This window comes from Apostichopus japonicus, chromosome 9 (assembly GCF_037975245.1).
Source record: "Apostichopus japonicus isolate 1M-3 chromosome 9, ASM3797524v1, whole genome shotgun sequence".
In the NCBI taxonomy this organism is placed as follows: Eukaryota; Metazoa; Echinodermata; class Holothuroidea; order Aspidochirotida; family Stichopodidae; genus Apostichopus; species Apostichopus japonicus.
In genome coordinates, this window is record NC_092569.1 from 3,330,759 (window position 1) to 3,347,763 (window position 17,005).

Here is a 17,005-nt window from a genome sequence, read left to right on the forward strand (position 1 = left end):
AATAATATGTGATATGATTAGGCCATGGATGAAATCTTTGCTCCATGACACCGGGCCACCTGTGAATGGCAGAAGCAGATGAGAGAAAACTTGCAACAAAATTATGAAAATACTGATAACAGTGGAGAAAATGACACTTCCGAGGCCCTGGTAACAGATGGACACATCAGTGGCACATCAATGACCACTTGCAGGTTGAAGAGGGGGAAGAGTTGGGGCCGGGGTGGGGGAAGAATAGGGTAGAAAGGTGTTTGGATTAGTTTAATCCTGTACTGTCCCAAAACTGTTGCCGCGAAGGGTATCCAGGAGTTGGTATGATGAGATAAACAGATTATTTCACTGTCTTATAACCCAAGCTGGATGATCATTCATGGACCATAGGGGTAGGTTAGTCGGGATTGGGGTCTTCCTCCACCAGCAAACAGCTACCTCATTACCACACCACCTTGTTACAAATAGAGGGATGCTTTTGTAGAGTCAACGGGACTGGGGTAAAGTCTTCTTTCACCAACAAATGCACACATATATGTATATACATATACATATAGAAGAATACCAAAATTCTATCATATTTACCCCCAACATTGCTCCTTTGCATTGCTCCTTTGCAATATATATATATATATATATATATATATATATATATATATATATGTATATATATATGTATATATATATGTATATATATATATATATATATATATATATATATGTATATATATATATATATATATATATATGTATATATATATATATATATATATATATATACATATATATATATATATATATTCATAATTGACAAATATGACAGATTGTCATGTACGAGTCATATCTTATTTCTCTGCTTTTGTCTAATATTTTCTCTTAGGGTATACCTCGATTTTCTTATTATATACATATATATATATATATATGTTTATTTATAAATATGATAGAATTATTTGGTATTCTTCTACCAGCATATGGCCCCATTACCTTATATAAATTTTATAAAATTCCACTGATCGGCAACAAAAATTGGCTCAATTTTTCTTACTTTTGTTTTAACTTTCACTTGAAAGAAATAATTGCCTACATTATTCTCATACATTCATGATATAAAGGAAAAGTACCAATTTTTTTTTTAATTGTGAACTACAGGGGTACATCTGAACTACATACACACTAAACACTATTTAACTAGTAAGTACATTGTTATATTATTACCCATCACCACATTCAAAATTGTCATAATAAGTTTATCATAAAAATATGTTTGATCATGTCTTTACTTATGCTTATTTACATATAATTTGCATATGTAATCATCCAATTCCCATCATTGGTTCATTTCACTTTCGATTCTTGGCTCATTTATTAGAATGCATAGTTTACATTTTAAAAATAGGTCTTAAAATGCAAGTAACATTTCAGACCAGAGTTAAAAAAATTGTCTGTTGTAACAAACAATAGATAATTTTCTATATTTTTACATCATTTTATTTTTAATTTTATTTCACTGTCTATTTCACAAAACTATGAAAATTGGTCTACCATATTTGGCAAGAATCAACCTGAATGTTGGAAAATTTAAATGTAAAGATTGCCCAGATTATGTTTAAAATTAAAAAACATATCATCTAAAAATTTTCACACATGTTTGGATCAGATTTCAAAATGAAACAATTTTTCTTGTTAAGTCTTCATTTTTATTTTTTATTTTACTCTATTACTTATTTTTATCATATAATTTTTCTTTTTAGTTAGCTTAAGTCATAAGGAATTGTAAAACTTGGTAAAAAGGTTTAGACTTCAATACTGTGATAAACTGGCTGTTTGCTATCATTTTATGATTAAATGACAACTTTTTTTCCAATTCATGTAATAAGCATCTGCATTTATACTCCTTGCTATACACTGTGGCAACGAGGCAGGGTATTGGAAGGGAGGAAAGAACAACCCTTATTTTTGAATGGTGGGTACATGCCTAAATGGGAGGAAGAATTAACCAGGGTGTGGGATGAAGGGGAAGTCAACCATTCGACCAAGTCATTCAACCGATATTAACAATCCTCTCAGCAGCATAACCTGGCAAATTGTATATGAATAGAGCGAAAAATGCAACAAACACGATCAGAATGGCCAGTTTTATGAGAAGCCACTTGAGGCGAACACAGATGATGTAACGGAAAGATTTCCAGGGGTTCAGGAACCAAATGAAAGAGGTGTCAGGCCGGCTAGAAAGAGAAAATCAAAACAGATCAAAATGTTTAACCATGTCAAAGGATAGGGGTTTAAGTCGTTACCATCGAGGACAAAAAATTATCCCCCCCCCAAAAAAAAATTGTTGTAATGACAGATATATTGGTGAAAGAAACAAAAGGGTTGGTTGGTAGGAATTGAGGGGGAGGGACAGGGGGGGGGGGGAAGGATTGCTTCAAATGAGCAAGTAAACCCTCTTGCTCTCCTTTGTTAGATCTTTTGAATACTTAATAAATTTACACAGTGGGAACCTCGGTACGGAGTCAAGACCAAGAATATTAACTCTGCGTGTTAATGTTCTATACTGAATATTCTGCCTCGAGTGGGGGGAGGGGGGTGGGGAAGAAATAAAGTCACACATACTCAGCGATACCAACAAGTATGTATGTATATATTTTTTTTTCTTTTTTTTCTTTTATATTATTATTATTATTATTTTTTCTATTTTTTTTTATTATACCAACAAGTCTGCCAACTAAGATATCAAGATACCAACAACTCTAGGGACTTTCAAAACAATCCCACAAAACAAGGGCATTTTTACGTAGGTTCTGTACTGTGCGCAGAACTACGGTCGCGGTTCTCATAAATTTGACCTCAATCTCTGTCGGGCGAGTTCAAACAGTTGTGAAAGTCGTTTTCAAAGTGAAAACTACTATAAAACATAGAAAGAACCTGGTTAGTTCCTCGAGCAAAAAATTTACCGACTTTTCTGCAAGATTTGGGCCTATAGAAAAGCTTAATTTACACGTGGAAAATTGGAACTTCTTAATCTGTTGACATAATGCAACAACAAGATGGTTCTTTTCTTGCGTTTTATTCAATTTTAATAGAATATTACTTCTTATATCGTTTTTAATATGGAGAAAAAAAGAAATACTGTAACAGCATAAAACAATAAACCAAATTATGGCCATTAGACGGCTTGTTAATTAATGCTCTGGTCAGGATTTACAACAATATAGGTTAATAGAATAAGCAAAAGATATGCGTATATGTATTTTCAATTGAATAAATATGGTTAATATTTTGACAAAAATAAAAGAGTTGTTTGTTATTTTACATGACCACAATGATATAACATAATATATTTTTCCTTCTAGGTAGTAGTTCAAAACCACAAGGTTATTAACATAATTTTGAAAGCAAACATGAATAATTCATATAATGCAAAACTCATGATGTCTGCCCCAAATTGTTTTTGTACTGTGCCTTTCTAGTTGCTTCGAAGCTGTCATACTGACAGTATGAGCAGTATGAATAACCAGATTTCTATCAGATTAAAGGTTGAGACCTGTTCGTACTGTCAGTATGTGTGCTTCGATGCATGAAATAGAAGGACAGTATGGAATGGTATTAGCATTGGCTAATTGATCCAACTGGCTGCTGGGTTGCAGCAGATTGAAAATGCAAATAGATACTTAATGATTGCTACATGAATATTTAATTTTGACTCTTATGCTGATGAGGGAGTATAACGAAAGCAAAAATTAATTGTTCACTACCACCACATGCAAATGAGGCAAACAATACATGAATATTCATTAAGGAAAGAAAGATGAATATTCAAAATGAAAGACAAACAGCCAAGCTGTCATGCGACTGGCATATATTATATCCGGCAAGTTTTTTTCCAATTAAATAAATTCCAACATTTTTAGATTGAATCAGTAATGATGAAGGGCAAAAAATAAAATAACAAAAACTTGCATATTTTTAATCAGGAAACTAATAAAAATATTACTAGTCTATTTCAGAGGTTTACTAAGTATCTTTAAACTAGCTACAAAAGCTCTATTTCCTGACATCTAGTCCGTTGATCTTATCAATACAATCAGCTCTTTCTCAAAGTAAATGTTAACTATTTCAAACCTGTGTGAGCTGGACATTTGAATACTAAATAATCTTAAAGTTAAACATCACATTTTATTTAAACCAATTCTTTATATCTGAACTAAACGATTAGTTACTAATTATGTTTTAATGTTCAATCGACAATCATCCAATAAACAAAGATAAAAAGTTTACAGCCCAAATTATAAGAGTATCTTTTTTCCTTTTTCTTTTATTAAGTCAGTTTTTTTTGTAAGTGAGTATGCTCCACTGAGCCGAAGCGCTTAGTTTCATACGTCTTAAAGATTTACATGTACCCGTACTTTTAGACTTCACTTTTTTCCCCAAAGAAAAACAAATATTTTGTAATAGAATGAATGAAATTTAAAGGCACTAAACAATGCTGGCCTACAGAAAACTGACTATGGATAGGATACATACTTTAACAGTTGCAATAATATATTAAAATAGTCATCTTTGCATGTTCCATGATTTTAAGTACATTTTTTGGTTGAAATACAAAAATTTTAAATGTTGACAACAGGTTTGAAAAAAAGTTTGTTCGAAAATAATTCATGACTATTTGTAGTACTTTAGGAACTCACAAGCTGTTTACAGATGGTTTCGAATTAGTATTCTCAAAATTACTTGGGATATGTTTACTATCCATCCAATTATTATGGGATATTAATATCGCCTCAAGTCGGTTGCCTAAATTATTTAGGATATTGAATATCAAAGAACTATTTATCATATCTGGGATAACAAATTTCAGTGTCCTTAAAATTACTTGGGATATTAGATTTCCATCCATCCAATTATTATGGAATATTAATATTGCGAACAAGTAGACAGTTGCCTTAATGATTGGATATTGAATATCAAAGAAATACTCATAATATTTTGAATATCAAAGAACAACTTGTACTATCTGGGATATCGAACCCAATATCCTTAAATTTCTTCAGATATCGATTACTATCTCTGATTATTTGGGATATTATGATATTGATAATCTCGGAATGTGTCATAACTTCAATATGCTGGAACTGCTTCCAGCATTCGGGATATCTCCCTCACATTGGAATCCCTTAATTAAATAATAATAAATCCCTTTATTAATAAATCCCTTAGTAAGTCAGGATTGGGAGATGGAGGGGATTCCCTTATTTACCGGTTAATAAGTGAACACATCACATAATCTTCAGCCTAATGACTGATCTTCAGATTCAGGTAAAGCAAAGTTTAAGTCAAAGCCACAATAAATAAAACACAGTAAAGTAATACAGGACTAAATTAGCAGCTCTCTCGGAGCTGAAGAAAGACACTGTTTAATTGAGGTACATAAAATTTTGCTGAATAAATTTTTGTTTACAACTTCCTTTAACTTAATTACAACCTCTTTTTCTTTTCTTTTTTACTACTATCGCATCTCATTGTAATACTTGTTGTTTGGTCTATATCTGCCTCAACCTGAGTTGTATATATAGATATAATATATATAGATATAGATATATAATATATATATAGATAGATATAATTGAAATGGTAGTGAGTTGGAAAATCCAGAACAGATGTGTATATATATGTATATATATATTGTACTCTAAAAGGATGACTTGTAATATATTGATTGAAAACGATAAGGGATTGTAAGCATACAGAAGAAACATTATTGTACAGGAAAATATAGGCTACAGGAATTGTTAACTCTACAGGAATCTAAAAGAAGCTTAACGTACAACGTACCACATTTCACTCGACGATATCAAAAGACGTTGAATTATTTCGTGTGAGCTTAACTACAAGGCACTATTGAAATATGGAAGTTTAGTATCTATGTTATTTGTTCACAGCATCGTTTAGATAGTTACCTAAATTGACAAGTCTTTCATTATTCATGAAATATTAAAGTAAATGAATCAAAATATGTTATACATGATGCTTTGTACACAGCAATGTTACTATTAACGTCCAATTAATACACACCTCTCTTCCTACGGTACTGATTTAGCACAAACTCTATGTTCCAAGAAATTAATGTTCGACTCATGAATATGCAAAGGAAGGGCTTCTGGTATTGACCAATGACATGCAGCCACCTCAAGCTCCCACAATCCGTTTAGCAGCGTATCCAGGCACATTGTAAATGAAGAGTACAAACAAAGCCAAGAAGAGTATCAGGGCCAAGGCCTTGATGATGATCCACTTGAACCGTTTCCAAATGCCATAGCGGAAGGCCATCCAGGGAGACATGAACCACACAAAGGAGGTATCTGGGCGACTGGTGTCAGTAGTGGGACGATTATGGTGGCGATGATGAGGGAGTTAGTAAAGTAAGGGAAATGATGTTAGTGGGTTAGTAGTGATAAACACTCATGACATAGCATGCAAAGAGGGCCCTTGACATGGATGGGCTGGCCAAAAAATGGATGCCAACATCTTTTGCTAGTCAGCAGAGAGTGTTTTGGTAGTTCTTTGAAAATAATTTTGAGTTTTATTATGTCAAGCCCTCTTAGCAATTTATGTGACATTTAAGATTGATTGAAGAAAGAGGAAAGTCAAACATTAGTGTTTTCAAGTGAGAAAGAATAAAGTCAGAAGAAAATAAAAGGAGATAAATGAATCTCGGTTAGAATTTAATCTAGAAAGACTGAAGGACTCTGAAAGTGTATAATTTTAAAGCTGCTGTCCCCCAACTAGATTGGGGACCCCTTAGTCATAGATTGATAATATATCACGTCTACGGTCAGCCTGCATTGAAACTGGCAGCCCTAAATTCCTTGGGCCAGTGTCCATCATAATGGCCACCTCTTGACCATCTTAAACACTGACCCAATGAAATGCATCGCACCACTGACAATGCCTCCCCTCTCCATAAAGTCATTTTGCTGAGGTTGTGACAGCATTATTATCCTGAACAGCCAGCTATTAAATACAGAGGTCAGGATGGATGTATGAAAGACACACGATATAAATGGATGCCCTGACTCCCGTACCAAATTTGAAAATCCCTCAAGTAGACTACTAAAAGGTGTGTTTGCTACTCCTGTGTCATATTGCAATGACAGGTATTATTTTAGAAGAATACTGTAATGACTTCTTCCCACCTCACGTACTACACTACAAATCAGAACTAATTCTCACAGCCAGAGTCGTGCTTCTCTCAGTCGGATCGACTGCCTTCATCAAAGTTCCACATTTGCGTGAACTGTGCATTATACCCACACTAGGTACGACTAGTGCAAACATGTGTGAACTGTGCTTTATTCCCATACTAGGTGCAACTAGTGCCAAAAAATTCACATTTTAGTCTAACCAACCCAGAGTGGATTTTATAATTCGTACTAGGCCTCAGGCACCGAGGACTCTCTTGACCGTGTAACCGGGCAGAGCATACAGAAAGAGGGCAGCAAAGAGAATGAAGAAGATCAAGAGTACAGCGAAGAAGAAATGTTTTTTGTACGTTTGCCAAAGAATGAAATACATCATCTTCACCGGGTTAGTGAACCACATGAACGACGATGCCGGACGACTGGCACATTTAAATATGCAGATTATTTGTGAGAGAGTATATATATGCATGCGTCATGAATAAACATTGTATGGTCATGAATAAATCAAATAAATGGTCGAGAATATGCAATGGATTTCATGCATGGTCGTGAAATATGTGATGGGTGTGTTGGATGGGAGCAAAGCAGAAAAAAAAACCGTTACTATTTCTATCCATAGTCCCAAGTCAAGCTGATCATTTTCGTTCCTCAAGTCTAGGTAACGCATGCGTGTCACCCGTTAGTCGTTTCTACGGCGATAAATTCACAGAAGTACTTAGATGATCTGACGAGTTTATGCGCGAGTCATTCGCTTCTGAAGATTGGTAACATATAACATCAGAGTCATCATGTACTGTGTTTACTATTCATGTCCAAGTTAGTTCAAGTAGCAGTACATTTGTATGATAGGCTTGATGGGTTAGGGCCTAGCCATGTCGAAGTTAACAATCCTCAACCAGAGCTGCTCTTTGAAGCTATCAATTATTGCGGATTAGCAAATCAGTGGAACTACGATTCAGCTTGCAAATATGCTACTTACCTCACTCAAGGGTGAGGGAAGGGAGGGGAGGGGTTCAATCCGGTCAGACAAGGGTAGACACTGTACATTCTGCATATAATTGCCTCAGAGTTTCCGCAAACTTGACAACCAGATTTTCCCACGACCACATGATAACAAATTGGAATTATTATTTTCTCTCGATAGTCTTTGTTCTAGAGGTCTCCTGATTACAATTATTAAACTTTGAATTCAAAACTGTGAACCATTAATTTGATTGGTTTCACAATAATACTGCAGGGATCAACTGTAAACAAAGAGATTTTACAACTTACTTCTTTTTTATTTCCTTTTGAAATCCATGACCAAATTTTGTGGAAATCACTTCTGTCCAGGTTTCACATTCTCTATTTATCATTTGCAGAGGGGAGAGGGGGGCGGGGGGAACCCTGATTCATGCCTGACCGTTTGTCAGATTGCCAAAATATGTCTCTAAAATAAATTATTAACCAACTCAGTGATTCCTAACGACATTTTTAGAGAGAAGAACACCATAAGGGAACCAAAGATATAATTTTGACTTTCTTTACATAATTTTTACTCACTTTGGTTTCTCCAGGGGGTCCGGTTCGTCCCTCGCCAGCCCAGCGGGACTCTTCTCTGCTTCCTCCTCGGTCATCAGATGCATCTCAGCCTCAACTTTACCCTGAAAATTTTGTCCAAAATATAATAGCCTCAGTTTCATGCATGATGATGATTGGTCAATTTCAAAGGGCATCAATAGGAAGCACAAATTTTTATTTTCACTCTAAATTTCCGCATTTTTCTTGTGTGAAATAATTTTTGAAAAAAAGTTAGAGGGTCTCACATTTCCCTGCTAGCAGGGTATACTCCAATGGCAAACCAAAATAAAAACAGACCGTTTTTTTTCTTCGGTTTAGACAATAACGAAGATTCTGCAAGGATCGGAAAGTGAGCACCCTTGAACATTTATATATGCTAATACCTACACAGGGCATTTTATACTCGACAAGCACAGATTGTTTACAGCTTGTTTTTCTCTCTGATAAAGTTTGGTTATAGCATACAACTAGCACTGGAGTTATTAACACCGTGACAACACTTAGGGAACAGAGACAGATGTACACATATGTCTACTTTGCATTAGCAATTGTACACACTTGTACAGGCCTAAGTTGGATCATTTTTTACATACTGTCAAACCAACTGGCTTTAATAATTTAGTTCGTATGTAGATTAGTCAATCTTGTGACCTGTGGAACATTATCATTTATGAGCAGCAATTGTTACTCGGAAGACGAGCGTAATTGGTTTACCATCAGTCGTCTATGAATAATTCCAATTACCATGACAACCGTAACTTTCTAATGCAAAGTTTAACTTTCATTTAGTGTTGACTTTGCCATGGCTCAATTTTGAGTCTTTAACACAGGTAAATGAAAATTAAAAATTAAATCGGAAGGGTATAATTTTCATATCGCTTTGAAGATTCAATTTCACAAATTATGTCACTTGGTCATATGGTAATTATCTTCTTTTTTTTTAATCCATATTTTTACGATAAATAAATTAAGGAATGTAAGGAAAAGATCAACAGCATGCATCTGACCTCTTCTGATTTGGACTTACACAAAGCTACGGACGAGGAAGATGGACCGTCAAACGATGATGGAATGGCAAGGAATGAAATACACCGTCATAATATATATATATAGATATGATATTATCTTGTAGAAAAGTTACCATAGTAACACATGCATATAGTGCAGAATAAAAGTGCTCGCACCCGAAAGAAAAAGCTTTCTATCTCCAAAAAGGTAGTTTTTTTTTTTTAGTTTTTGTTCTGAATATCGTTCGGCCGTCTTTGTCGATAAAAAACAGTTTTGTCTGACAACGCAGTGGAATACATAAATGCTGTTCAGACAATCATTCCTGAAGAATGTGTTAGGGAGGGAAACCTAGCTTTCTGTATATCGCTGTAGAAGTATGAAAAACCAGAAAATTTAAAAAAGGGAAGGAACAAGTATATCAGAGACAAGATAAAAAAAGGAAGTATAAACTGGCTGCCTGTGAAGAATTTGATAGTGACATGCTGTCATATTTTTCTATGGTAAATGTGTTTTTACATTTTAATTTAGTCATTTACAACATCTGGGACTACAGTGTTCAACAGGTCAGTGTAACTACTTAAGCTTAAGTTGTGATTTATATCTGCTCAGTGTGCCTGCCCAGAGGAAAGCATTAGCTAGGGGTCCCATAGAGACACACAGGTAGGGGTATGCCATCCCATTGGCTATCTCACGGTGGCATAAAGCTGACCTCACCCAGATCTTTCCAGATCTCCCCACCCCACCCTACCCTACCCTACTCCAGTCAGCCAAACCTCAATGAAGATACACTTTCTCCTAAATTACCTAGGAAAACACATTGTCCATGTATGCTGACAATGACATTTATGTTAACATCTGCAAATCCTTAAATTGCATCATACTAAATAAAACGAACGCTCTTATTCAGACAACTAGGTAAAAACTATCCAAAAGCCATTGAAGTGTTAAATGGTGAGAAAAAAAACATTTCTCCGATTCTCCAAGCTAGCAGTAAGTTATCATATCTTCTACACTAACAGCAGTCCTTTGATATGGTAATTTATGAATATTCATATCTTCATAGCAGCCAATGAAGTCACAAATATATTACGCCATGACTCACTAAACCTTTGTTTGAAAAGATATGTAAGTATCCTAGTTTTATAAAGACCATAAGAGATGATGAGAACTTCATATAATGACATGCAAAAAAATGCAAATAACATGCAAACAGCATAAAGGAAAGTCGTGACATGCCATGCAAAAAGTCAGGAACTTAAGTTATAGAAATTATGTCTCTTTTATAGTTGCTTCAATCTTTTTTCTCCACCGAAAGATTCCCAAAGTTTCAATGTTTATTACTAAGAAAATGATGTGCAGTATTTCACTTTTGCATCACGCAAGTAGTTTAATTTCCGTGTTTACAATTTTACAGAAGGAAAAATGGTTTATATATGAAGGGAAGAAGGAAAACAAAAAAACAGAAAGTCAGTTTTATATCTGCACTGATTATTTTATGGCTATAATCAAATCAATAAAATTTAAGTTCAAACAAAAGAATTTGGAAGAACTTTATGACGTGAAGTACTTGTATTTGACAATGATATTAACCGATAAAAACAGAATTGTCAATGGATCAAAACTGTGCTCTTTTTTATATTTCGATATTTTCAAACAGCAAGATGTAAATATAGCTGTATAGGAGTTGAGCATTGTCAACCCCCATGGATACAGATGCAACAGTGGCATGTTCAATGGGGTAGGGCGGGGGGTGGCCGTGCCCCTCCCCAACCTCCATTATCAGTCGGGGGCATACATCTAGTCGGTGTTTTTTTTTTCTTCAAAATTTCAAAGTATTTAGTAGCACAAACCTTTTCCTTTAGACTTAATCATAGACCTAATTTACAGTCTAAATATGCCTCAAAATGAACCAATGTCTCAGATTTTTGTCTCGGTTTTTTTCTTCTAGAGGAGCGCCCCAAGCTACTAAATGGGCATCTTATTCAACGACAGACCCCACAGCCACACCCGTCTTTGGTAATTTTTTTCATCCACCTACATTCCATACAGTTTCACACCTATACCAAATATCATCGTGGAAATGTTGGAATCCCTCCCCTCCCGCCTAACCCCACACCCCCCCTCTAATGTGTAAGGCATTCTTAGTATTTTGTCTAGTCTTCTAATGGTTAGGTATGCATCAATGCTTAATGATTTGACAATAATATGAGGTGTAGTGTGATGGGTCTGAAATGATATCTGTTGTTACTATTACAGTGAAAACAACAATGTCATGCAGGATACACTAATTATTATATTACATTAGAGGTGGCAGTGGGTAGAGTTGGTTAATAGTGGTGTGATTACAAGTCAGTGGGTGAAGTCCAAGGCACTTTACATGTTACCCACATAATGAGGATATATATTTATTAATCAAAGGTGAGGGAAGGGAGGGGATGGGATGAGAGGAGAGGTGGGGTGAGGTGAGGCATGGGAGGGATTAAGGGTGGGTTCACAACATAAACTAGAATACTGATTAAGGGCATCCTGATCAGGTTTAGCATCTGCTTCACTCACTGAAAAGGTTTTATAATTACAAATGTCAAAAGACAGGCAATGGGGAAGGGAAGAGGTGAAAGTGGGACCTGTAAGAGTTTGGTGGACCCTGATTGGTCCATCCATCGGTGGTAACCCGCAGTGTTAATGTTAAAACACTTACGAATCCTCCACTTTTCTAATCTGTCTAATTAGTGGAAAGTACTGTTTTCAGTGTTCAAAGTGCTGTATAATTATCACAAATCATATACTTTTTATAATTATTTTTTCTCTATGAAATGAAGGGTCAATAACTTAGTCATGCTTGTTACTTTGTAGCTTTCTAATTTTTCTTTAAAGCAATACCGACGATTCAGTTACCATAGCGACATTAAAATTTTGCACTCTTACCGTCAGCTCCTCCTCCTCGTGTTCCGACTGCGCCATGAAGGGCCACCACCCCTTGTGCCGCTTCAGCTTGAAGAGGTTCATCAGAGGTACGGTTCCGTCCATCTTCAAGATGTCAGGGGTACACTTCTTCGACGTCTTGGCGCCCCTCGGGAACCGGTTCAGGTCCAGGGTGCACGAACCTATTCAGAAAAAGATGACAGAGATGAGATGAACAGACCATATTCATCATAAGCTAGAATATAAAACTTGAAAACATGTCCTTTATCGGCTAGTCATTTCTGCTATGAAAGTTTGGTAGGTATATACTAACTGTTGATATTCTTACATGTAAGGTAGGCTAGGCTAGTCATTTCTGATATGAAAGTGTGGTAGGTCTAGAACAGGGTTGTCCAACCTACGGCCCGCGGGCCACAGTCCGGCCCACCGCAGGGTTGCGTCCGGCCCGCCAGAGATGCTCTACGGTGCGAAATTTTAGTGAGCAGATTTATTGATAACAATTTGAAGCTATATAATCCAGTGGCGTAGGAAGGTACTTTTGAGTGGGGGGGGGGGGGCTGAAGACTGATGGCCGGCCTGCGAATTTTTTTTTCCTGAACCTTTCGGGCAATGTACGTGGAGTTTAGCCAATCAGAGCGAGGCTGTGTTGATGACGTACTACTCAGTAAAGATGGTCAGTCGGGTAAATGCGTCGCTTCAATAACATAAGGTGGAAAACGAAAGACCGCGAGTTCGAGCACCCGTGTGGATTTTTCCTCCACTTTTTCTCATGTCCAAGTAGTTATGTCCAAGTATTATATCATGAATTGAAAATCGATATTATAAGTTATGTCATGGTTTTAGTGCATGGTCATCTCATATATGAAACTCCGAAGATAGTGTGGCGAAAATATATATAGTTTCTTTTATTTATTTTCCTTCTAGATCATACTAGAGGGAAATCGGTCTCAGCCCCAAAATGTGGTACATCCGTTTTAGGAAAGTTTATCCTAATTTAAAGGCAGATGACTGGCTAGAATAATAGACAAGGGAAACAAATATTCATTCTGGAACAATTTAAAAGAGAGGATTTATTGCATAATAAAACAAGGGCACTACTTGCACTCTTATTTACATAAATCGCTCATCAGTTTACAACAAATATTTGACAGTTTCCACAATAAACCGTTAATTACTGGACCTCGTCTCTCACAAGGAGGTGCTATAGGAAAAGTTATTTGATTGCAATCGGACTTCCGTTAGGTGTCCAATTATTAACGCATAGAGCAGGATTTTAAATAAATAAACCAATGATTATTTACAAGTAAAGAAATTCAAATATGGCTTTTATCTTACTGATGTTAGTCAATTCCTAAACACAGTTCCAGGCGCAGAAAATCAAAATTACAATTAAAATACAGGATCAGACAAAGACTTTTTTTTTAAAATATTTGATTAAACGGCCAACTAAATTTACTTGTTTACTTGCAAACAGCAACTTGACGAGTGAGTCAAACTTTAATAATCCTAGCACTATAGCAACAACTTGAAATTCACACTGCCAAACCGCGCTATAAGACTCGCCCAATTATGTGCTACCTATGCCAAAGTGCCCAAAAACAAGATAAATCATGCCGCAAAATTAACAACATCTAGTAGGAGTAAGAAATGACATTCTTTTTTAAAATTGTATTCAGGGATTATTTGAACATCATATTTACAATGTAATACATCTGAAGACATTGTAAATTTGTACATCAGACAGCGATCATACATCGCCGTTTTTCAACAAAGAAACCGATGCAAACGTCACGTAAGTTGGTAAGCACGCCGCCATCTTTACTGTAGTAGGTCATCAACACAGCCTCGCTCTGATTGGCTAAACTCCACGTACACTGCCCGAAAGGTTCAGGAAAAAGAAATTCGCGGCCGGCCTGGGGAGGGGTCTAAGGTGAGGGGGTGTCCCCCTCCCATTTGGATATTTTTTGCATTTCCAGGTGGCCTCAAATGCAATTTGGTGCAATATAGCACACTTCAACCCACCCACTCCATTTTGTATATAATTTTGCATTTTCACCTGGCCTTAGATTCAATTTGGTGCTCCAAATGATATTTTTTTCTCATTTGGAAATGAAAAAGGGGTTTTCTGACTTACGAAGCGGGGGGGGGGGGGCGGAATGATACTTCCGCCCCTCAATATTTTTCACTGGGGGGGGATGGCGCCCCCAGCCCCCCGGTTCCTAAACCCTTGACATAATCAATCATTCGAACCTTCTGGGTCAAAAAACTGCATACAGGTCAGTTTGTGTGACACTCTCTTAGCGGAGGGGGGGGGCGGCTGAACTTTATTCATCTGTTTTATCAGGAAGGAAAATAAATCAGTGCGCTCCGTGCGCAGTGCTCACATTTTGTTGCCTTGAGCTTCGGGCAAAAAATCAAAAAATCGAGCGTAGGGTTCATGCGGCCCCCTCCTTCATCATAATCATTCCATGTGGCCCTCCTCTGCAAAAGGTTGGACAACCCTGGTCTAGAATAACTGTTCATATTCTTATATGTAAAGTAGGCTAGGCTAGTCATTTCTGCTATGAAAGTGTGGTAGGTCTAGACTAATTGTTGATATTCTTACATGCAAAGTAGGCTAGGCTAGTCATTTCTGCTATGAAAGTGTGGTAGGTCTAGACTAATTGTTAATATTCTTACATGCAAAGTAGGCTAGGCTAGTCATTTCTGCTATGAAAGTGTGGTAGGTCTAGACTCTCTGTTGATATCAAACGTTACAATACCCACCGAGAAAGTCATCCGCTGAGAAGCTATCGGCATCCCAGACCTGCAGCATCAGACGAGGGGGTACTTTGTATTCTGTCTCGTCCACCGAGAATGTCGACTCCTTCTTCCTGATCACCATCTTCTCTTCGGCTGCGAGATACTCAAACTGGTAGATGAATCGCCAGTTGAAGTTTCCCTCTCCCGTCAACGATCGGTAATGGATGTCCGTTGACTGTTGGTCGTCGTTAGGGCCATTCAACCATCTGAAAGGGTGACCAGATTACATGAATCAAATAAAGGTAAACCCCAAATCAAGTTTCCACCGGGTTATGAGACATTCATCTGCAACGTCCTATCAAGACTATTAATCTAAATCTGAATAAATATTTTATGCAATCAAAAAGGAGTCTCCCAAGAATATCAACTTCAAAAATCGAACTACACATCCCTCGATAAATATGGTACATTTTAAACTTTCCAAAGTCTGAACTATGACATATCAAGATTGAAATTCTACATCAAAATTATTCCTCAATGAATAGAATTTCTCGGCTCTCTCACCCTTTGACGAAGATATCGCTCATCTTCTCTCCGGTCAGGAATGCGTCGTCTGCCAGGACCACTTCGTCCGTGTTCCAGATGATCACCCTCAGTTCGTATTTCTTTGGTTTCCGTGGCGATATGTCTATCGGTGCACCGGGGAGCGGCATGTCCATAGGGAACATGTCCACCCACATTTCGACTCGACCCTGTTCTATGCCGGGCTTTTCCGGGCTGTAGAGCGGTCGGGTCTCCACGTGCTCCGGGACTATCTTTCTGGCCCCGGTTCCGGGAATCTCGTGCCAATGTTTGAGGGCTTCGAGGGCCACATGTTCGTCCGTTGGCTTCTTGGTTCCTAAAAATGTATATATATATGAAATGCTGAAGAATGGAGGCCTCAAAAGGTCAGTTTGGTATCATCAAAGAGGCAACATGAAAGAAGTTAGCCTTCGTTATGTCAAATGCAAAGGTTGGGGAAGCTTTTCAAACAAAAGCAATTATATTTAAGAGTTCTTTAAGAAAGATTGAAAGTCTGGACAACAAAAATGGAATATGATTATATGCCATAAATATCTTCTTGTATCATCTTTCACTTGAAAACAAAGCACCGCCCGATAAATACCATGGTTCTACGTGAAGCCCCTCAAAAAAGAGTTGTGCGATCTTACTCAATTTTCCTCCAGTTTTAAATTGAATTGTCCATTGGGTAGGATGGACCAAAATGTTGTGTGATCTTACTCAATTTTCCTCCAGTTTTAAATTGAATTGTTCTATTTGGGTAGGACAGACCAATATGAACAGAGACCTATTTCTGGTCGCACATTTAATACGGTGTCTTACCTCCTTCGTCTTCTACAAACTCCTCCCCCAAGAAGGTCACTCCATTCACCACGACCTTCCCTCTGGAGTATGCCGGGGGGTCCAACTTGTTATCCTTACAGAGCTGCTTGAGGATCATTGAGGGCTTCTGAGGGTCTCTCCAGTTGTTGTAACCAAACCTGTAGTTAACATTATAAGAATAAGATCCACTTGTTTGC

The 17,005-nt window shown here is 36.9% G+C and overlaps 1 protein-coding gene across 3 annotated transcripts in view; it reads right to left on the reverse strand.

Moving 5' to 3' along the window:
• LOC139973253 (otoferlin-like) overlaps positions 1–17,005 on the reverse strand; it is a 116,923-nt gene that overhangs the window by 23,579 nt on the left and 76,339 nt on the right. For all 3 annotated transcript variants that reach the window (XM_071979803.1, XM_071979802.1, XM_071979804.1), the window contains 5 exons: positions 16,809–16,966; positions 15,990–16,323; positions 15,450–15,691; positions 12,687–12,865; positions 8,736–8,836 (listed from right to left, as the gene is read on the reverse strand). In XM_071979803.1, coding sequence (XP_071835904.1) covers positions 8,736–8,836; positions 12,687–12,865; positions 15,450–15,691; positions 15,990–16,323; positions 16,809–16,966 — 1,014 coding nt within the window. The remainder of the gene's footprint in view (positions 1–8,735; positions 8,837–12,686; positions 12,866–15,449; positions 15,692–15,989; positions 16,324–16,808; positions 16,967–17,005) is intronic.